The 22,815-nt window shown below is 44.0% G+C and overlaps 1 protein-coding gene across 2 annotated transcripts in view; it reads left to right on the top strand.

Annotated features, from left to right (window-relative positions):
- Nucleotides 1–11,377: 11,377 nt before the first annotated feature.
- Nucleotides 11,378–22,815, top strand: part of ADAMTSL1 (ADAMTS like 1) — a 217,249-nt gene continuing 205,811 nt past the window's right edge. For both annotated transcript variants that reach the window (XM_026866332.1, XM_026866331.1), the window contains exon 1: nt 11,378–11,847. In XM_026866332.1, coding sequence (XP_026722133.1) covers nt 11,791–11,847 — 57 coding nt within the window. In that variant the 5' untranslated portion in view covers nt 11,378–11,790. The remainder of the gene's footprint in view (nt 11,848–22,815) is intronic.

The raw sequence follows: 22,815 nt of genomic DNA, 5'->3' as shown, positions 1-22,815 counted from the left end.
ATACTTGTCTGTCTTACCTGGGATTCTTTGTCAAAACAGGAGGAGGTAGCAATTTTGCATCTGCTGTTACAGAATTTTGGTGTTGTGATTCAGATCTCAAGCATGTCAGTTCATGATGTTTGGCTCATCCACTAAATAACCACACCCTTCCAATGAAAAATTGTGAATACAGTGTTAAATTGTTGTGAAAAACACTGCAAGAATCTATAAACTTCTAGATATTATGGTGAGATTTTGGATTAATTTTTCTGCTGCCAAAGGTTAAAAGGGCTACTACTGAAGCACAACAGGTATCTTAATTCAAAAGGGAAGCGGGGGAGGGAGGTTTTTATAGCACATCAATCAGTGCAGTTAACTTTATGGTAAGAAGCAGTCCTCACATATGAATTCACTCCATCCCTTCACACAACTCCCATGGAGGAAACAACTGTTAGCTTCAATGTTGAAAGCTCAAAATGTTTCATGTGAAAGCATCTCATCAGTCTGATTTTTGTCCAGTTAAATGAAATGGATTAAGCCTTGTTGCAGGTCAATTCTTTCTCAAGACTCCTCCTCACGTTAGATGTAGAGGTTCATGTGGGTTCTGAAGATGAGATGTCACAGCACACCAGTTCCGAGGTGACCTTGTTGCGCCCAGTGCTTGTGGCAATTGGTCTCTCATGTGGGCCAAAGACTGGATGAGTCTGAAGGCTGAACTATCTATTGCTCTGCTAATTGATAATGAGGATATTCACACTCCTCTGAGCTATATTGTTCCTGCTATTGTACCTTTGAATTTTATCTGAAGTGGGAGGTCTAGGTAGAGGTTTTGTATGCATCAGCACTTTAAACGTTGAGGAAAGTGCTTTTGTAACCACAGGTCATGTGCATCTGGATGAGCTTAACCTAGGCAGTCCAAAACACAGCAGTCCTTATTATAACTTTCATTCTGGTTTCTTTTACATCTTCTGAAGGCACACAGGGGCATACACACATGTAAATGCAAATCCTATCTAAAGCTCCTTATAAAGCACTGGCTCTCTCCCGCTTCTCACTTTCCACACTGGCACAAGCTTCCAGATTCCCCGAAATCAATCCAGGCTATTATAAGAGAAAAAAATCTAAGAATAACTGTTAACTGAAAAAGTAAAAAAAAAAAAAAAAAAATTCTCATTGCTACAGATCTGATGGCAAAAAAGAAGTCCAACCTCCAGGAAGAGACAGGTGGCTTCTGAGTGAAAACAGTAACGTTCTCCCCATGGAGATCAGTTCCACTGTTGAGTTCACTCTTTCCTGCTATAAAGCATATTGATGTTAATCGTTTTCTTCTGCCCGCACGTGTGTTTTTCAAATTAAGTATTGTTAAATCTGTAGAGCTTAAAATACTGCTTCAGACACCCTCCTTTGCTTCTACTTCAATTTCATATAATCTGCCATAGATATACAGTGCTGATAACCAGCTCTGCTTCTCACAAACAGATGCAAAATTATTTAATTTAAACACCTGGCAGAGGTAAAGGAGAACTGGAACTAATGACCAGTTCAGAAAGTGGAAGCAGTAATTATCAGGACATGGCATAGCTTGTATTTGTGCATTCACTCTCCCCTAAAATGGTGAAGGGCTTATGTTTGTAATATCAGGGTTTGGAGGTGACATATTTGGATATGTATACTCAGAAAGTGATACTTAATGCAGTCCTGGACTCACCAATCTCCAGCATCAATTTTGCAAATGATCTTAACGGACTGAGGAATTCATCTGTAGCATTAAGTTTTTCTGAGAACAACCTCTGTCTCACTGAAATAAAATGCTGGGCACAGTAGGCACAATCCACATTGGTTAACACAACCCTTGAGGTTTCAGCTATTACTTCTTCTGCAGGTAGAAGTCTTTTTTTGCTCAAACCCTTGCATTCATTCGGGGTGCATGACAGAGAGAGTCTGGAGATGAACAGGGCCTGAGGCTTCACATCTTTTAGGCAACATTATTGTGTTTAGGACGTATTTTCCTTCTTACTATAGGCTTAATTTTGAGTATATAAGCAACCCAAAAAGAAATACCCCCACCCCCAAACTAGTGTTCCATATCTAGAATGACCTTTCAGCAAGAGAAATAAATGCATTCCATACAAAATGCATATATATGCAGTATAACAAAACCCTGGAATTGAACAGCACTATATGGAGATGTTCAGCTTCAGAACACTTCCAGGCACCTCATGCCTTAAAGTAATTTTTCAGTAAATCTACACTTCTTTTTCAGGTTTTTTTTGTTTTTTTATTTTTTCAGTTAGGAATAATTCAAATGAGCCTTTAGGTAGATGCAACACTACCTGTAGAAATTGGCAGATATTGGGCATGACTCCTCATTAAATCTATATCAAGAATTTGAGTAGACCTTTCCTTTGGACTTGATTCATATGAATTTCCATTCCTTAAATTTCACTTTGATTTCTAGGTTCAAATATGTGCAGAAAACTGAAAGCCAAACTGTTGGAAGTATGATATTCATGTGGTTTCATGAAAAAAAATATGGGTTTTGCTTAAGTCTGTTGTGAAAACAAAATTCAAGCTACATTTTAGAATCTGGTCTGAATTTTAAATATGCAACAAAATATCAGGTCTGATGAATTTCATACAACTTGCAATGCTATTATGAATGACATTACAATGCATCTTGCTGCTCTGCTACTGATTAATACATATCTTGAATAAACAAAGCTCTTTCTAGCTAAATCACCTCTTCAACATGTCTGGACTTTGCGGGCCACATAATTTGGTAACATTACTACAAGACCTTCAGCACACTACAAGAAACACATTGGGGTGCTGACGTGTGTCAAAAGAAGGGCAACAAAGCTGGGGAAGGGTCTGGAGAACAAATCCTGTGAGGAGCAGTTGAAGGAACTGGGGTTGTTTAGTCTGGAATAGAAGAGACTCAAGGGAGACCTTATTGCTCTCTACAGCTACCTGGAAGGAGGTTGTAGTGAGGTGGGTATCAATCTCTTCTCCCATGTGACAAATGATAGGATGCAAGGAAATGGCCTCAAGTTCCACCAGGGAAGGTTTAGTGGGATATTAGTAAGAATTTCTTCACCAAAAGGGTTGTGAAGCATTGGAACAGGCTGCCCAGGGAAATTGTTGAGTGATGATCTCTGGAGGTGTTTAAAACATGTGTAGATATGACTCTTAGGACATGGTTTAGTGGTGGACTTAGCAGTATTAGGTTTACAGTTGGACTTTATGATCGTAAAGGTCTCTTCCAACCTAAATGATTCTCAGATTCTATGATCCTATTCTATGATTAACTTCCTTCTTTTGCTATTATTCTCTATGCAAAATTTCCATCAGCTGCAATGGACAGTCCATAAGCATAACAATGGCAGGATACATAGAATCCACTTACAATCCAGTTATTCCATTTTAGATGATTTAGTTGCCTGTTGAGACTTCTATACTGATGTGAAGAATCTCCAAATCTTCCTTTTAGAAATCTCATTTTCTCCGAAGATGAACAAGAAATGTCCAAAATCAGGAATTCTGAAATGGGCTTTTGTAGCGTCAGGGCAACATCTCCAGGTTAAAGTTGGGCTAAGAAAAAGGAAAAAGGAAAAAAAAAAAAAAAAAAAAAAAAAAAAAAAAAAAAAAAAAAAAAAAAAAAAAAAAAAAAAAAAAAAAAAAGACAAGCATATGGTTACAAAAATATCTTTCTCAATTGCCTCATCCTCTGTAAGCCATGTAATCATAATTGTAGCATCTTATCTATTCAATATTACAAACCTTGCCATTTACCATAAAAATTTGGCCTTAAGAATTTAATGTACAGGAATTCCAGGAGCTATCTGTAAGCACTTCTCCTATAATGTTAGTCTTCTTAGGGCAAAGGAACAGAGTATGGGAGAAAAAAGACAGCAGTGGCCAGGAGGTGTATGGAAAAAATCCTTTTGCACAACTCTTGGGTATGTGTTGACACTGAAGGTGAAACAAGGGATTTGGGGGCTTTGTGTGGTGGTGATTGTATTGTTTACAAAAGGTGCACTAGACTTTTAGTAGATTCATCTGTTTAGTTTCCTGAGTTTTCTTGGGTAATATGAGAAGTTGTAAATTCTGTCATGGTCTCAGCCTAGGATAGTTTCCTTACTTCTGGGTCAGAGGGTGGTGCAAAGTGGTCCATCACTCCTCTCTCCTCCAGGAACTGTTCTCTGAAACTGCTGTTGCAGAGATTGGACACTGTGGTGGTTTGACCTTGGCTAAACGCCATGAACCCACCAAGTCACTCTATCGCTTTCCCCCACCCCCTTCCCCTTTTTTTCTCAACAGGGCAAAGAGGGGAAAGAAAATAAGATAGACCAACCCTTGTGGGTAAAACAAAACAGTTTTAATATAAGCAAAGTGAAGAAAAGGGCCGCGTGCAGCATAATAATAAAAAAAAAAAAAAGAAACAAACCAGAAAACATTTATTCTCTACTTCCCATGAACAGGTGATGTCGGGCCTTCTCAGGCAGCAGGGGTCCAATACGTGTAGTGGTTGCCTCAGGGGACCAAGGGTGACCCCACCTTCCCCCTTTCTCCCAGCTTTATCCTGAGCAGACGTCATACGGTCTGGAATATCCCTTTGGTCAGTTCGGGTCAGCTGTCCTGGCTGTGTCCCCTCCCAAGATCTTGCCCACCCCGTCCCACTGCAGGGGGGAAATGTCAGAAGGAGCCTTGGTGCTGTGTAAGCCCTGCTCAGCAGTAGCCACAACACCAGGGTGCTACCAACACCCCGCCAGCTCCCAGCATAAACCACAGCACCGTGAGGGCTGCTGTAGGGAAAAACCAATTCCAGCTCAGCCAGACCCAGTACAGTCTCCACCCCTTATTCCATACCATTAACATCATGCCCACATAACACTCATTTATCCATTCCATAAGCTTTCTTCACTCCTCCAGGTGTTCAGTGACTTGGCTCCCATCTGTCAAGATGGATGTTCAGGACAGAAGTATGTTTGACTGTTGGAATCCACCACCGGCTAGGTTTGCGTCATTGCACATATCTGGTTCACTCTTCATCATTCCTACTTTCTCCATCACTTCCTGCAACATATAGCTCACCCATGGATTATTTCCCACCCCAAGGTTAAACGTCCTTGAGTCATTCACTGAGTAGCCCCATCCTCCCGCATTACCCTCCCAGTACATCCAGGTCCCTTAGCAAAGACAATCCCATGAGTGGGCTTGCCTTTTCCCAAGGGAGGAGCAATCCACACTGCCTTCCCCAGCCATCTCCCTGTGTGTACTATGGGGACCTTATCTCCTCCCACAGTATGAAGGGGTTTTGTTTGGGCAGGACCAGGATGGTTAACAGATCCTCTGGTGTTAATCAGCCAAGTGGCTTCTGCTACATCCCCCATTGTTCAATGCTCTCAACATAGTCTGCAACAGTCCATTGTATCTTTCAATCTTTCCAGATGCTTGTGGGTAATAAGGGATGTGATACACCCACTCAATGCCATGTTTCTTTGCCCATGAGTTTATAAGATTGTTTTGAAAATGGGTCTCGTTGTCTGATTCAATTATTTCAGGAGTAACATTTCACCACAAAATTTGCCTTTCAGGACCTAAGATGGTATTTCAGGCAGTGGCATGATTTACAGGGTACGTTTCAAGCCAACCAGCCATTGCTTCCACCATGGTGAGTATGTAGCACTTGCCTTGGTGTGTTCATGGCAGTGGTCCAATATAGTCAATCTGCCAGGCCTCACCATATTGAAAACTCAGCCATTGCCCTCTGTTATTCATGTGGCTCGCCTGATTGCAGCACGTTTCACATTCATGAGTGACCTGTGAGATGGTCTCCATGGTCAGGTCCACCCCTCGATCACGAGCCCATCTGTATGTTGCATCTCTCCTGAGATGCTCTGAGATGCCCTGATGTTTCATGGGCCCATCGAGCTACAAACAGCTCACCCTTGTGCTCCCAGTCCAGGTCCAGCTGAGCTACTTCAATTTTGGCAGCTTTGTCTGCTTGCTCATTGTTTTGATATTCTTCGGTGGCACAGCTTTTGGGCACATGAGCATCTACATGATATACCTTTAGAGCTATGTTTTCCACTCAGGCAGCGATGTCCTGCCACAATGCACCAGCCCAGATGAGTTTACCTCTTCCACTCCTGTAGCCACCTCCACAGGGCATTAGCCACCATCCAGGAGTCAGTGTAGCGATATAGTACTGGCCACTTCTCTCAATCAGCAATCTCTAGGGCTAGTTGGATCGCTTTTACTGCTGCAAACTGACTTGATTTGCCCTCTCCTTCAGTGGCCTCAACGAATTGTCTTGTGGGACTCCACACAGCAGCTTTCCACTTCTGATGGTTTCCTACCACATGACAGGATCCATCAGTAAACAGAGCATAACGCCTTTCATCTTCTGCTAACTCGTTATATGACGGTGCCTCTTGGGCATGAGCCACCTCCTCAGGCAGCGGTCCAAAATCTCTACCTTCTGGCCAGTCCATGATCTCTTCCAAGATCCCTGGATGGTTGGATTTTCCCAGTTGAACTTGTGTAATTAACGCTACCCATTTACTCCAGGTAGCACTGGTTGCATGGTGCATAGAAGGGACATATCCTCTGAACATCCAATGTTATACAGGCAATCACAGTGCCAAGAGGAGCTGTGCTTCTGTACCAACAACTTCTGTAGTGGCTCAAATCTCCTCATATGCTGCTAGTATCTCTTTTTCAGTTGGAGTATAGTGGGCTTCTGATCCTTGATAACTCCAGCTCCAAAGTCCTAATGGTTAACCTTGAGTTTCACCTGGTATCTTCTGCCAGAGGCTCCATGTGAGGGCGTGCTCTCCAGTTAGTTGATGTGTAAAGTACATTTTGCACAGCTGGTCCTGTTCGAACAGGCTCAAGAGCTACCGCCTGAGCTCTCTCCTGTTTGATGTGCTCAGAGGCTTGTTGTTGCTCCCCCCCCAGCAAGATCCCACGCAAAATGGTTCTTCTTTTGGGTTACTTGATAGAGAGGGCTCACAAGCTGACTGTAACCTGGAATATGCACCCTCCAAAATCCCACAAGTCCTAGGAAAGCTTGTGTTTCCTTCTTGTTGGTCGATGGAGACATAGTTGCTATCTTGTTGACAACATCCATAGGCACATGACAGCATCCATCTTGCCATTTTATTCCCAAAAACTGAATCTCTTGTGCTGGTCCTTTGACCTTGCTTTTCTTTATGGCAAAGCCAGCTCTCAGAAGAATCTCAATTGCTCTTCATCCTTTCTTGAACACCTCTTCTGCCTCATTGCCCCACACAATGATGTCATTGATGTATTGTAGATCACCCTTTTCCAGTGCAATTCAAATTAGTCCATGACAAATAGTGAGGCTGTACTTCCACCCCTGGGGCAGTTGATCCCTGGTATACTGGACACCCCTCCACGTGAAAGCAAATTGTGACCTGCACTCTTCTGCCAAAGGAACTGGAAAGAATGCATTGGCAATGCCGATTGTGGCGTACCACTTGCCTGCCTTTGACTCCAGTTCATAATGGAGCTCTAACATATCTGGTACAGCAGCACTCCGTGGTGGCATCACTTCATTCGGACCATGATAACCTCCACCCTCCGTCAGACTTTCACACTGGCCATATTGGGCTATTAAAAGGCGAATGTGTCCTACTGATGACACCTTGGCTCTCTAGTTGACGAATCAGTTCTTGGATGGGAGACAGAGAGTCTCGGTTTGTGCGATACTGCCATCAGTGGGCGGTCCTTGTAGCAATTGGCACCTGTTGTTCTTCAACTTGCAACAGTCCCAAAACAAAAGGATCTTCTGAGAGGCCAGGCAGATTAGACAACTGTTTTACCTTCTTTGTGTTCACACTGGCCACACCAAAAGCCCATCGGTATCCTTTTGGGTCTTTGAAATATCCCCTCTTGATATAGTCAATGCCCAAGATACAAGGGGCTTCTGGGCCAGTTACAATGGGATGTTTTTCCCACTTGTCTCCGTCAAGCTAACCTCAGCCTCCAGTACTGACAGTTCTTGACATCCCCCTGTCACTTCTGAGATCCAGATAGATTCTGCCCCTCTATAACTTGATGGCATTAATGTACACTGTGCCCTGGTATCGATTAAAGCCTGGTACTTCTGTGGATTTCATGTGCCAGGCCATTGAATCCACAGTGTCCAATACACCCGATCATCCCTTTCCTCCTCCTGGCTGGAGGCAGGGGCCCTCTATTCCCATTCTTGGTCGGAGTATTCACTATCTGACCCTTGCCATGCCAGGCCGGAGACTCCTTCATCAGGGCCAAGGGAGGTGATCTCAGCCTTCCTGTATCTGGGAGATCGCTGATTACTTTCTTGTGGTTTTATACCAGCTACATTAACAACCTTCTTGGATGTCTTCTTCTTGGCAGGGGTCTTCCCTTACAATTCATGTACACAACTTTCCAACTTAAAGGTGGCTTGACCATCCCACTTCTTCATGTCCTCCCCTGGTCAGACAGGAAGAACCAAAGTTCACCACATGTCATGCGCCTGGGGTTCCCTTTTACTCTGACTGGGGAGGAAAAGGACTGGTTTGCTTTGGTGCTCCTGACATCCAGGGTGCTCACCTGTAGAGATGAGGAGGTACCAAGACTCTCTTCAAAGTTTGAAATCAGGAAGAGACTGCCTCCATAGTTGCCATACATCTTAGTCCTTCTCCTGCATCCATTTCTGGGGAGTACATCACAGCCAAGCCGGCAGAATACGAGGATGGCGCACCTTTAATCACCTTCCTCCACATGGCCCGTGTGCATAGGACATCCTCTGGATTTTTAGGGGCTTCCTCAGTATCTGGATCACCACAGATGACTTGCAACACTGCTAATTCTCTCAGGTACTGGACACCTTTATCTGAAGTAGTCCACTTCCCTGAGGAGTTGTCCATAAGATCTTCCTTGAAAGGATACCTTGCTTTAACACTTGGAAGGAGCCATCTCCACAGACTGCAAATTTCTGTCTCTTTTCCAATTCCCCTTTCAATTCCTCGATTTCTAGCAAGGGAACCCAGCTGCTGGACTTCCTTACCTTGCAGTTGTTGAGCACCAGCCCCATTATCCCAGCATCGCAGCAGCCAGGCAGCGATCCGCTCACCCGGCTGGCGGCAATAGTCTTTCTGCAGATCTCACAGTTCTGATGACATCAAGGACCGGATAGTTTCCCCACCCTGTTTGAGTTCTGTTATTCCCTCTTTCAATTCCTTTGCTGAAGGACCAGCTTCTTCCTCTTCTTTCTCATCCCTGATTAATCAAGGGTATGGGCCTGTTGTTTTCCTTGTCAACTGTTTCTTTTTTACTACTGGGGCAATCTCTGCTGTTGTTATTGTTTGATGTCAACCACAGTCCTTTGAGAGTGCTGAACTGCAGCTCTATAAGCACAGGCCAGGCCCCAGTGCAGCGACAGAGGTTGCTGATTTTCACTGGGATAGGCAAGTCACCCTTCTATCAGGTGGTGTGTCAGTTTTGTGGGGTTGCTTGCCTGTTCAGGGGTAAGATCCCAAGCTATGGGAGGTGATAACTGTACTAGGAATCTGCCCAAATCCTTCCACCCCCCTGCCACCCAGGGACAGGCCGCTTCAGGGCACATTTTGGTATCGACTCACCCAGAATTTGCCTTCTCTTACACCAAAACATCCCGAGCTCCACATAACTGCTATAGATATAGCACAATTAATATAAAACTGCCGTTGTCTTGCCCCACATTGGGTGTCAAAATTAATCTGTTTAGTTTCCTGAGTTTTCTAGGGCAAGTTGTAAATTCTGTCATGGTCTCAGCCTAGGATAGTTTCCTCACTTCTGAGTCACAGGGTGGTACAGAGTGGTCCATCCCTCCTCTGTCCTCCAGGAACTGTTCTCTGAAGCTGCTGTGTGTGGAGACTGGACATGTAAAGGACTCACTGGGGGGAATCTTAGTACCCAATTTAGGCCTTTATGCCCCTGCCACATTCAGTCCACCTACTTCTTTTTCTATCGTAGCCCCTTCCCATTATGACTTTCAGTCTTCCTGGCCCTGTTTCCTTGCCCCACTGAGTCCAAAGACAAGATACTGTTGGCCAGTGCAAGCTGAAATCTGTTTCTCCCACTCTTCCTAATTACTTTCATTTCTTGTTCCAAATTTCTTTCTTCAGCCTAATTTCTCAAGCCCAGATCTGTCTTTTTCATCCCTTTTCTATTTTGGCCTTCAGATGACTTCAGCATTTATGTTTCTGTTACTGTTATGCCAAGCCAGACTCTCTTCTTTCCTCCTATCTGACTTCTCAACAACTGTAAGTCTTCTTTTTTCCCCTCAATTCCTTCCCTCTTTCAAACTCTGTAGCACTCTCGGTCTGCTTGTCCAGCTTTTTCTCCAGGCTGTTCTTCATTTCTACTTAAGTTGGTTCTTTTAAGTGGTCTGTGGCCCGCACTTGCTCCCTTTTCCTTTCTGCCCACAGTCCTGGTGCCCTTGGCAGAGTTTCCCTTTCCTCTGCTAGCTTCTGACTTCAGTTACTTTTCAGGTTCATTGCTAGCATACTGTTCTCCACCCCTAACACACACTTACTTTTCTCCTTCATTGTCTGAACTTACTGAAATACCACAGTCGAGAGCTTAGGGGAGACAGAGCTTTCTACATGCCCATCTGGACGTGGAATGGCCTGCAACACCATAATGTTGCGACTGCAATAGATATCCAGCTCAGCCCCATGTAGGAGAATGCCTACTGCATTGAGAAAGAGTTCCTGGATTTAGTTTGCAATTTCTGCTTCAGAAAATAAAACTAGCAGACAGACACACAAAAACCAAAGATCTGGGGACTTCAGGCAGTGCAGCAGCATAGACATGCAAACTGGATGAATCCTGAAGAGATTCAGGATTCTTGGCACTCCAGAGAGCAGTGATTTGACACTTCTATCTGTCAAATTAAGATTTAAGAGGCAGAGTTCCCGGCTTTCCTGAGGTGTGTGGATCTTTGACCTTCTGTGAAGAATTCTTCCTCCCATAAACTCACTTTCCTTCTAATGCAGAATAAGGTAGTTTTTAAATTACACACACACACACACACACACCCGACACACACACCCCCGAAAGAAAAAAGTAGTGACGGGAAGACTGTCACTCAGTCCTGTTAGAAACATTCCTGATTTGCAATTTGGGAGCAGAGTCAGACTCCTTTATTGCTGACCAAATGGTGTCAAAGGGTTCCAGAGAGCATTTTACTAAAGAAAACACAAGGCTTTAGTAAAATGCACACTCTCCCTGAAGGATTTCAGCATTTTCCGATTGGTGCCTTTTATGGCATACATTATGTATTGACACAGATTAAGTTTCCCTTCTGTCTGGAACAATGCACGCTCAGGAGCAGAGCCACTGACCTAGCAATAAGCGTGAACAGCTCATGGCAAGTGGTGGAGCAGAGCTCCTGGAGGACGGCTAGCTGAAGGCAGAGCACTCCCTTCAGCTGTGCCATTCTGCCTCTCTCCTCCTCCTTTTCCTCCTCCTCTCCCTCTTTTTCCTTCCCCTCTGTCTTTCACTGTTACACTTTCCCTAGACCCCTTGGCTTTGTTGTGCTGCCTGCCTGAGCAGCAGGAGGGGGATTGGCTGCTCGCCGGCTCAGGGAGCGCTTCCCCGCAGCTCACCCCATCCCACCCACCCACGGCTGGGTCAGGAAATGTAAGCAGGGCTGATGAAGGCGGAGAAGCGGGGCTGAAGGTTCGCACCGGCGCTGGATGCGACTGCAGGCCGCCGAGAGCTTCGCAGCTTGCGCGGTGCCGAGCCCCGGGTCCGGCAGGCACCCCCCCCGCCATGAAGCGCTGCCGCTGGACGACTGCTGGCACCCTTCTGCTGGCTTCCCTCGTCCTGGTAAATGCCATTTCTTTCCTGGAAATGTGTGTCGCTTGTAGCTGGTCTTGTATCTGTGTGTATATATGCGGGTGGGTATGTTTTTAATCTCTAAAATCACAGAGCTTGTTTTGGACAAATCATATAAGTCTTATTCTCTGTAAAATACTGCACGCTTGGAGCCTTGATTTTGTGGGTTGCTGCAGGTAGAACCCAGAAGTTGATGTTGGCATCACTTTTATAAACTTGGAGAGCAGTGACCTGTGAATGGCGATTTAACTGCTTGGGATTTAGAGAAAAGCTGTTTCTCCCCTCTTTAATTGAACCTATATCACATTGCAGTGTTCCAGGAATTTTCTTCCTTCCTAAAAAAGCAGAAAAGAAAAAATATTTTTCAGTTGTGCAAATGCAGAGAAATCAGGTACAGCATGTACTGAACTTTTTACTGCAGCCAGCTCAAATGAGCTCTCATTACTGCTCATTACATAGACAAGTTTATACCAACTTTTGGAAGATATATCTGGCATACTTCAGGACTGTAAAACTGATTGTTACTATATGATCTTCTTGCACACTTCCCCAGATTAGCCTGATAGGATGATCTACAGATGAGCGCTGTAGCTCTGCTGATTAAGATTAAATTTGACTCATACTTAATTTTATAAATATCAACTGTATATATGCTATCAGAAAATCTATAGTATGAATATTACTATGCACACAATTTTGATACTACAGTCTTGACATACATATATGGGGTTTTTTTCTGAAGATTTGACTGAATCTAATTATTCAAATAGCAAGAATCTTAAAGAAATATATGAACTTTATAGCAGCATGCATTTTATTTATCTATATAAAACAATCTATGGTAATCATTGTAAAGTAATCTTAACACATTTTTAGTAGCCACACTAAAACCTAAACAGTGGAATAATGCTACTCAAAATGCTTGTTAAAAATATGAATTTTTTTTTTTTTTAATTTTTTTCTATATCTGATCACTAAATACTAATTAATCATTAGAAATAAGAATGTTATCTGGACTGATCTAAAAGTCTTATTTTGTTTAAAGATTTATTTTCCATTTAAAATACTGAATTAACACAAAGTGGCATAAAGTCAGCATAAATTCTCTTTCATTTATGAAAATTAAAATTTTGTAATCTGATGACTGTAATATATTATAAGCCAGTCCTGCAGTACAAATTTAGGGAATATCAACAGGAGATAATGACTCAACAAGACTGTGTAAGGACACTGGGATCTGGCCCCATGTTAAGCTCATTCTCATAATATTTGTACTGCACCCTCTGCTTATGAATTAAGTTCTCAGTCCCTAATTCAGGAAAATAAATAGTGCATTCTGCTGCCAACTATTATGCATTATATTCCATACTATATTAGTTTGTATTTGTATGATTTACTCTGCCTCAAGAGATTTTCCCCCCCACCTCCCACCAGATCTCTTTGTGCCTTAAGAATAGCGATGTGAAGCAAGCTTAACTTTCTTTTTTGAATCAGGTCATTCTTTTGCTTCTCCCATACTCAGGAAAATCTCCCACTTGCTTTCAGCAGGAGATTAGGTAAACATTCAAGAATTTGATTTATAGTTTGGATAGAGATAGGGATAAGTTGTAGGATACCTTAGTATGTGTGTTACTACTGTATTGAAACATGGTAGGGCATGGTAGAAAGCTCATGGCCGTTTCCAAGAAAAAAAAAAAAAAAAAAAAAAAAAAAAAAAAAAAAAAGCTATTAGCCTGATAGATAGTAGCCTTTAGTCAAGTAGATGGAATGAGCTTGAAAACTATGACAACCAGCATTTGGGTTTATATGGTTTACCTTTTATGTCTCTAAAACCCATCTTGCCCACACTGAGCAGCACGAGCAGCCTCTAGTCATGTAGCACTTCAGTAACATCAGTAATGGTAAGTACTAAGTACATAAGTAATGGTAAGTACTAAGGCTAGGTTACAAATGCTTACAGGATTACTCTTACAATAATTTATCACATGTTCTTATATTTGCAATAAGACACTGTAGAGCCAAGTAGCACCTAAAGTCGTTATTCAGCATCCTTGCCTCAGTAGGGAGGTTGCACAGTCCAGACACATGCACAGCCCATGCACACATAATGCTAAGGGGATGGATGGACAAACCCAGAGCAGTATCACCAATAACCTCTGGTTCCCCTAGCCAGCAGATACAGTCTGCTTCAGGGCAGACTGCCGGGAGTGGTGTAGCAGTGACTGTAACTGACTACTCCGTCAGGGCTCTTTAACTTCCTTGGAAGAAATTGTATTGATTTTCAGTTGAGTAGTGCTTGAGGAGGGTCTGTGGGAGTCAGTAGTTTGATAACTGCCCTAGAACTTGCTCCATACTCAGACACCCAGTTTCCCTGTCATAAATTAGAGTTAGGTACTTTCATAGATACTTTTGAGAATCTGGGCCATAACACTAGACCCCTGTCTTGAAAAGTAGTATCAGACAGAAAGTAACTTGAAAAGGCAGCTTCTCTCTTACCAGCCTAAGACCAGGTTTCTGGAGTATTTTGTTCATTGCTCTGTGAACTTTTGCATGCTAAGGAAATATTAGCACACCACTTTTAAGAGAAACAGAAGAAAGCAGGCATTCTGTTCCAAAGATTTCCCTTTCTACTGGTTTAAAAATAAAAGTCTAACACAAGCAAACTGTGTTGTCTAACTCAAAGGAAATGTGGCCAAAACCATAACCAACCATGTGTTCATCCAAATTTGAAGTCAAGCAACTTCATGTCAGAAGGGCATTTAATCACATTTTCATTTGTTGTTTGCATCTTTTCAGCAGCTTTTTTTAGCTCTCTTTGTTGCTGTTGTGGTACTTATAGAAGTAACACTAGGAATTGGAATAAAGTACATGTGTTTTTCTGCAGGATTTCTTTTTTTTTGCTGTGCTAATTTGTGCATGGAAGATGGTCAAATACAATAGTCCATTCCTTCCAGGCTCTTTGGCATTATATTCCCCCATTATCTAACTGGCTCTGTCTTGGATGACCACAAGCACAATTAGCCAGTGGAATGAATATAATGTTTCTGTTTACATCTGAATGTACAAAGCTTGACAGCTTTTCCTTTCATGTGTAGATAGGTCTACAAACTGTTGTATGTCTGTTCCTCTGTTTCTACAATTGTAGCTGTGTAGAGAGAGATTTTTCCAGTATAGGGTCCAAAGTGGGCATGTCTATTTTCATGCATATCATGTGTACAGAGTGGCATTTGATCACATCAATTGGGTAAGGATTGATGAAATACAGAGCTCAGCTATACAAAGCTAAGGTGCAAAATTTCTCACCATTGTGGTTTGAGGCCAGTGCTGCTGTACTCTGAATGTCTCATGTATAAAACAAAACAATTTGTTTTGTGAAGGTCTAGATGCTACTAAGTATGTATACTCACCACTTTCTTTCTACACTACTCTAGAATTTTGGGTTTGGACTTATATTATTGATGTCTTCCTTCAGATTTTTTTGGAATTGTATGATCTATTTACTCTTTTTTCTATCAAGTGCGAAGGCTTGCATGAGCTGAACTGAGGTTGTACGGTGGAATTTTTTTCTTTGGGGCTTTAATGAATGGAAGTTCAGTACTTAATGTAGGCTATTGAGCTATTGGTCTGCTTCACCAGTGTCAGTAAAGTTAAACACATGTTGTTTTAATGGCTTTTGCTGGATTCATAGGTCTGGCAAAGAATAATAAAAGAAACTATGAAATTGAACACTGTGGAGATTCTGAAGATTGGAATATGGTCACCTGTAGTCATGGACAAACTCATGCTCAGAAGATTCATGAGTTAATGTAAAGCCTGAGTAGTCCACATGACCAGACAAATAATTCTTTAGGAGAAGGCTATCAGTCTCAGGATGATTGAATTTTCACTGAAGCAAACAAAAACTGAATCCCTTATATCTGTGTTGTTAGCCATCCAAATATAACCTCATGGTTTCTGTTTCAGTGTTGTCCTGTCAAAACTGCAGACAGCACTGTTGTTTCTATTGCTTGTTGTAGCTATTTTCTTAAGCTTCAAAGTCAGCTGTATGGGCAATCATTACATGGGAAAAAAATGGGAAATTGCAGTCTGTTGTCACAGAAACGTGTTCTCTGCTCTGAGGAAGAAGAGCAGAATAAGATCATCCTTATAGGAACGATCATATAGATTAAGGTAGTGAAAAGACAGGGAAAACACATCAACCACCAGATGCTATGGTATCAGATGGGGAACAGGAGAAGAAGAAAGAAATTACTTGTTCCAGCCCAAGACAAGGACAGTGATGAAATAAATCTTCTCATGTGGTAGACAGCAACTAATCAACAGCTGGCATAAAGTATTTAATTCCATCGGAATATCATACCCTGGTATGAACTATAACTTCTTCCTAACTCATATGCAGGCATGGCTAAGTTTTGCTTTTGGCATCTCCATCTTTTCGTATAAGCCTATGGACAGTAGGCTTGTCTTAACAGGTGACTGACCAGCTTTTGGGTATTGAAGGTCTTATGACCTCCCCAAGCCCTTAAATGTTTGTTCAGGCAAATGGAGGAAGTAAGCAAGAGATACACATTTCCTGGAGTGATGGAAAATCTTCTGTAGGTCTTAACCCTGTGTAGTATTGAACGCAGACCATTAATAGCCAATGTTTAGTATAATCTGATAATTTAGTTGTACTTCTGTCTCAGGGAAGGTCTGAGACTTGCTATCGTGCATGCTAAGACTCACTGTACATGTTTAGACCAATTATTTTAATCAGTAAAAATTTTCATTATACAAAAAGGACAAAGAGAATGTCGTCTGTTGGGAATTACAGATACTAGAAAGATTTAAAGGTTGGTATCATGGTTTTAAAGATGTCATTATCAAAGGGTTTTTTTGTCTTTCAAGGTAATTGTATGAAGTATCTTACTTGTCTCTGTTGAAGGCTCTCCCACAGTCATATAGGGTCATTAAAGTTTTGCCCTTGTTTTTGCAAGTGTCAAATAACATTCTCAGAATACTAACTACAAATATAATGGTTCCTAAGCATAGTATTAGCTGAGATTTGAGGGCAAGCTTCATATAAACTGATTTGCCTCTGTTAACTGCAATAGACCTATATTGAATCCTACATGATTAGGCTTTGTACTAAAGACTTTAATTGGTTTTATTTTGAGCTTTGACGTGTGGTACGTAGATGCCATGCACAGGAGCAATTAAAATAGCTTTGGTCATGAAATATTCTTGTGAAACCTCCAAGGGGCCAATTTATCTTATTTTCAACAGAACACCTTTACTTGGTGCTATGGGTTTGTTATGGCCTGAATCTGAGTGCACATTGAAGACCACCGTAGGCCAAGGTCTTCTCTCTGCTTCACTGACAGTGAGATGTTACCGTATTACAGATTACCAGCTCCGGGTGCATTTCCAACTTTTTCTTCCCTCTTTAGGTACCCTGATTAGAATTTCATTTCACATAAGAGTTGTTTGGCCTTTTTTTTTTTTCCTTTTTACTGCCAGAATCCAACTTTTCCAAATTTCTTATAAAAGTAGATAAAGTTGTGGTGAAATTGGAGTGCAGTATAGATAGGTGACTGGGGGAGGGAAAGCTCTGTTTGTACATGTGAGATTTCATCTGTTTTCAAGGCAAGCATATGTAGAAATCTTAACAGTTTTGCCACCTGTGTGTTATTTGGACACTGCTTATAGGAAGAATCAGTCCTTCTTCTAGCTGTCTAAAGAAAAGAGTATCTTCACTGATCCTACAGTACATTAATTTTCACATTGTTTACATTTTGTCTTCACTGTCCTTATGGAATTTGGTAGAGTACCATGGAATACAGTCCTGAAGGGAAGAGGTGCCCAAGAAATCTAGTTAATATTCAAGGATTGTCTCCTCCAGGCTCAGGAGTGATGCATCCCAACAAAGAGAAAGTTAGGCAAAAATGCTAGGAAGACTGCATGGATGAGCAAGGAGCTTCTGGACAAGCTCTAATACAAAAAGGATGCCTACAGAGGGTGGAAGCAAGGACAGATAGCCTGGTAGTAATACAGAAAAACTGTCTGAGCAGCCATGGATCAGGTTAGGATGGACAAAGCCCTGATATCCAGGGATATCAAGGGCAACAAGAAAAGCTTCTACAGGTAAATTGGTGATAAAAGAAAGAAAATGTGGGCGGTCTCTGTAAGGAAATGGGAGACTTGGTTACCCCAGGACATGGAGAAGGCTGAGTTACTCAGTGACATTTTTGCCTGTCTTCGCCAGCAAGTGCTCCAGCCACACCACCCAAGATGCAGAAGGCAAAGGTGGGGATTGGGAGAATGAAGAACCACTCACTGCAGGAGAAGATCAGGTTCAAGACCATGTATGGAACCTGAAGGTGCACAAGTCCATGGGACCTGATGAGATGCATCTGCGGGTCCTGAGGGTACAGGTGGACGAAGTGGTTAAGTCACTATCCATCATATTTGAGAACTTGTGGCAGTCCAGTGAAGATTCCACTGACTGGAAAAGGGGAAGCATAACCCCCATTTTTAAAAAGGTCAGTAAAGAGGACTCAGAGAACTGCAGGCTAGTCAGGCTCACCTCTGTGCCTGTGTCCTGGTTCAGCTAGGATGGGGTTAAGTTTTCCCAGCAGAGAGAGAGGGGGAAGGGATCTCCAGCGGGGTTATTCATACCATGCTGATGTCAGGTCCCAGCGTGGGCGCAGGAGCACAGGAACTTTTTCCTTTGTGGTTTTGGTGGCAGGGAGCACACGGCAGGCTTGTTCCATAACCATTTGCAGTATTTTTCTGTATATCTTTTGTCTTGCTTAACGTTATTGCTCTTTATTTTTACTGTTGTTGTTCAGATTGTTTATCGCACTGTTGTATTAAATTTCTTCGTATTTTAACCCGGGGTTTGTGCCTCACTTCCAGCCTGACCGGCTGAGGGTGGGGGAGGGACAACGGCAATGTGATCTCTGGTCCCGGCAGGGCTTAAACACCACAGCCTTTTTGGCGCATCTGTGTGGGTTACAAATTGTGTTGAAGTAAGAATCAAAAAGGGACAGACCGTGACCAGAGTGTGTTAGAGCAATCTGTGGGGTATAATTTTTCTGTTTGTGTTTGTATTGTTTGATAAGAAAATGTTTGCAATGCTGGCCCACTTGCTTGCATGGTGGAGCTGGATTAACCCGTATATCCAGTGTGAGTTCCCAGTGCTGGTGTTTGTTGTCCGTGGAAAATGTGTAAAGGGGGTTGTTTTGTTATATGGGCTACTGACTGCTTATAATGTGTTTGTATCGCTGTGTGTGGTGTGGGCCAGTACCTGTTTGCTGCCTTTGCTTTTGTTAGGGGTCTCACCCCCTCTATGGGAGAGCCAGAGGAAGAGATCCTCTCAGTTTTTGGGAGTTTCAATTATCCTTGGAGCCTGCAGGGCAGCGTGATTGTGGCACAATGCTTTCTGAATGTCTGCCTGATTTTGGTTTTGGCCATGCGGCACTTCTCTAACAACAGCAGTGCCTAGAAACCTGTCCCGAGATCAGATAATAGTGAATGGCAAGGGGTGTGGGAAAAGATGGGCAAAGGCCTGAGTTGGTGGGCACCCCCAATGCTTTGGAATTCACTCCTGAACAAATGCAGAGCCCCAGTAAGCTGATAAGGTGCTTAGAAAGAGTGTGTTACCAAGCTGGCAAAACCCAGGAGACACAACTTGCTGCAATGTGTTGGGGACTTGCCCATGCCTACCGTGTCCTCTTTAATACCACCCGCTGCCCTCGAGGTGGAAAAAAGGCTACAGAACCTGAGAGTGAAGTTACTGGTACGGTATCTTGGCTGGGGGAACAGGCAGAGCCAGGATCAGTCGCCTCCACCAGCACAGCAGCTGAGCCAGAGAGACAGCCAGTGCTGGTATCAGTCACCCCGATACAGAAAACAAAATATACCAGAAAGCCAGTTCACAAAGTGAGGGATGAGGATGAGCCAGGCCCATCACAGGAACAGGAGGAAGGGCCAGAGGTGATTGTCTGATCTCTGTCCCCGACTGAGCTGCGAGATATGCGGAGAGATTTCGGCCGCCTGGGAGGTGAGCAGATTTGCACCTGGCTGCTCCGATGCTGGGACAATGGAGCCAGTGCTTTTGAAATGGAGGGGAGAGAGGCCAAGCAGCTGGGATCTTTGGCCAAGGATGCTGGCATTGATAGGGAAATAGGGAAACAGGCTCAAACCCTCAGCATTTGGAGGTGACTCCTGTTCACTGTAAGGGAGAGGCACCCCTACGAGGATGATATCCTATGTCAGCTAAGCCAATGGACCAACACTGAGAAAAGCATCCAGAATCTAAGGGAACTGGCTGTGTTTGAGATGATCTATGGTGATCTGAATGATAAGCAGTCACCCATGGACCCAGATCAGGCCCCTTGCACACACCTGATGTGGCGAAAGTTCCTGAAGAGCGCACCAGAAGCACACTCGAAAGCATTTGCAATAGTGTCCTGGTGGACAGACACCCACACTCTAACAGTGGATGGAGTGATTGGCAAGATCCGGCAATATGAGGAAAATCTCCCTTCATCTCAACATTCCCTGGTCTCAGCTGTGGAGGAACTGTCTCAGAGGGTCCAGAAAATGGAAGAGGACATGTCCTACATTCCACCTGCACAGGCTGATGTCTCAGCCATTAGAAGTAAACATTTCCCTACCCAAGAGAAAGGCAGCAGAAGGTACACACCACGAGGCACCCTATGGTTTTTCCTCCACAACCATGGAGAAAACATGAGGAGGTGGGATGGACAGCCTACTGCTGCCCTAGCTGCATGAGTAGAGCAGCTGAAAGAGAAAACCATCACAAAAGGGGAGTCCTCCAAGAAAAGCACAGCTCCAGTGTCCAGTCAGAAATCCCCCAGACAGAACGGAATGGCCAATGTTATGTCTGACCCTCTTGAGGGGACCAGTAAATCATTCTTACAAGAAGAGAGTGATGATGAGCAGGATTAGAGGGGCCCTGCCTCCCGCCAGGTGGAGGAAAGGGACAATCGGATTTACTGGACAGTGTGGATCCGATGGCCTGGCACGTCAGACCCACAAGAGTATAAGGCTTTGGTGGACACTGGCGCACAGTGCACCCTGATGCCATTGAGCTACAGTGGGGTTGAATCCATCTGCATCTCCGGAGTGACAGGGGGATCCCAACAGCTGACCCTACTGGAAGCTGAAGTGAGCCTGACTGGGAAGGACTGGCATAAGCACCCCACTGTGACTGGCCCAGATGCCCCGTGCATCCTGGGCATAGACTATCTCAGGAGAGGGAACTTCAGAGACCCAAAAGGGTACCGGTGGGCTTTTGGTGTAGCTGCCCTGGAGGAGGTTGAACAGTTGTCCGCCTTACCCGGCCTCTCAGAGGATCCCTCAGTGGTGGGGCGGCTTAAGGTTGAGGAGCAGCGAGTGCCGATTGCTACCAGGACAGTGCATCAGCAGCAGTACCGCACCAACCGAGATTCCCTGGTCCCCATCCATCAGCTGATCCGTCAACTGGAAAGCCAGAAGGTGATCAGCAAAACTCACTCCCCCTTCAACAGCCCTGTATGGCCAGTGAGAAAGCCTAATGGCAAATGGAGGCTAACTGTGGACTACCGTGACCTGAATGAAGTTATGCCAGCAATGAGTGCTGCAGTGCCAGACATGCTGGAGCTCCAGTATGAACTGGAGTCGAAGGCAGACAAGTGGTACGCCATGACTGACATTGCTAACACGTTCTTCTCCATTCCGATAGCGCCAGAGTGCCGGCCACAGTTTGCGTTCACTTGGAGAGGCATCCAGTACACCTGGAATCGATTACCCCAGGGGTGGAACCACAGCTCCACCATTTGCCATGGACTGGTCCATACTGCACTGGAGAAAGGTGGGGTTCCAGAACACCTGCAGTACATTGATGACATCATTGTATGGGGGGACACAGCCGAGGAAGTCTTTGAGAAAGGGAAGAAGATAATTGAAATCCTAATTGAAATCCTGCCATTGAGCAAAAGAAAGTTAAGGGGCCTGCAAGGGAAATTCAATTTCTAGGGATAAAATGGCAAGATGGGTGTCGCCACATCCCAATGGAGATGATAAACAAGATAACAGCCATGGCCCCACCAACCTCTAAAAAGGAGACTCAGTCTTTCCACGGTGCTGTGGGGTTCTGGAGGATGCACATCCCAAACTACAGCCTGATTGTGAGCCCTCTGTACCACGTAACTCATAAGAACGATTTTGAATGGGGCCCTGAGCAACAACAATCCTTTGAATAAATTAAGCAGGAGATTGCCCAAGCAGTAGCCCTCGGGCCAGTCCAGGAAGGGCAGGAGGTTAAGAACATGCTCTACACTGCAGCCGGAGAGAATGGCCCTACCTGGAGCCTCTGGCAGAGAGCACCTGGGGAACCCGAGGCCGACCTCTAGACTTTTGGAGACGGGGATACAAAGGCTCTGAAGGCAATTACACACCAACTGAGAAGGAGATACTGGCAGCGTACGAAGGAGTTCGGGCTGCCTCAGAAGTGGTCGGCACTGAAACACAGCTCCTCCTGGCACCCTGACTGCCGGTGCTGGGGTGGATGTTCAAAGGAAAGGCTTCCTCCACACATCATGCAACAGATGCCACATGGGGTAAATGGGTTGTGTTGATAGCACAACGGGCTCGAAGGGAACCCCAGCCACCCAGGGATACTAGAGGTGATTACGAACTGGCCAGAGAGCAAAGATTCCGGGATGTCACCAGAACAGGAGGTGACATGTGCTAAGGAGGCCCCACCATATAATGAGCTGCCGGATGAGGAGAAGCGATATGCCCTGTTCACTGATGGGTCTTGTCGTATTGTGGGAAAACATCGACGGTGGAAGGCTGCTGTATAGAGTCTCACATGATGGGTCACTGAAGCTGCTGAGGGACAGGGTGAGTTGAGCCAGTTTGCAGAGGTGAAAGGCATTCAGCTTGCTTTGGATATTGCTGAGCAGGAAA

The sequence above is a fragment of the Athene cunicularia genome, assembly GCF_003259725.1.
Source record: "Athene cunicularia isolate RWA chromosome Z unlocalized genomic scaffold, athCun1 chrZ_part2, whole genome shotgun sequence".
Taxonomy (NCBI): Eukaryota; Metazoa; Chordata; class Aves; order Strigiformes; family Strigidae; genus Athene; species Athene cunicularia.
Note: the sequence above shows the minus strand (reverse complement) of the source record. Positions and strands in the feature narration are given on the sequence as shown.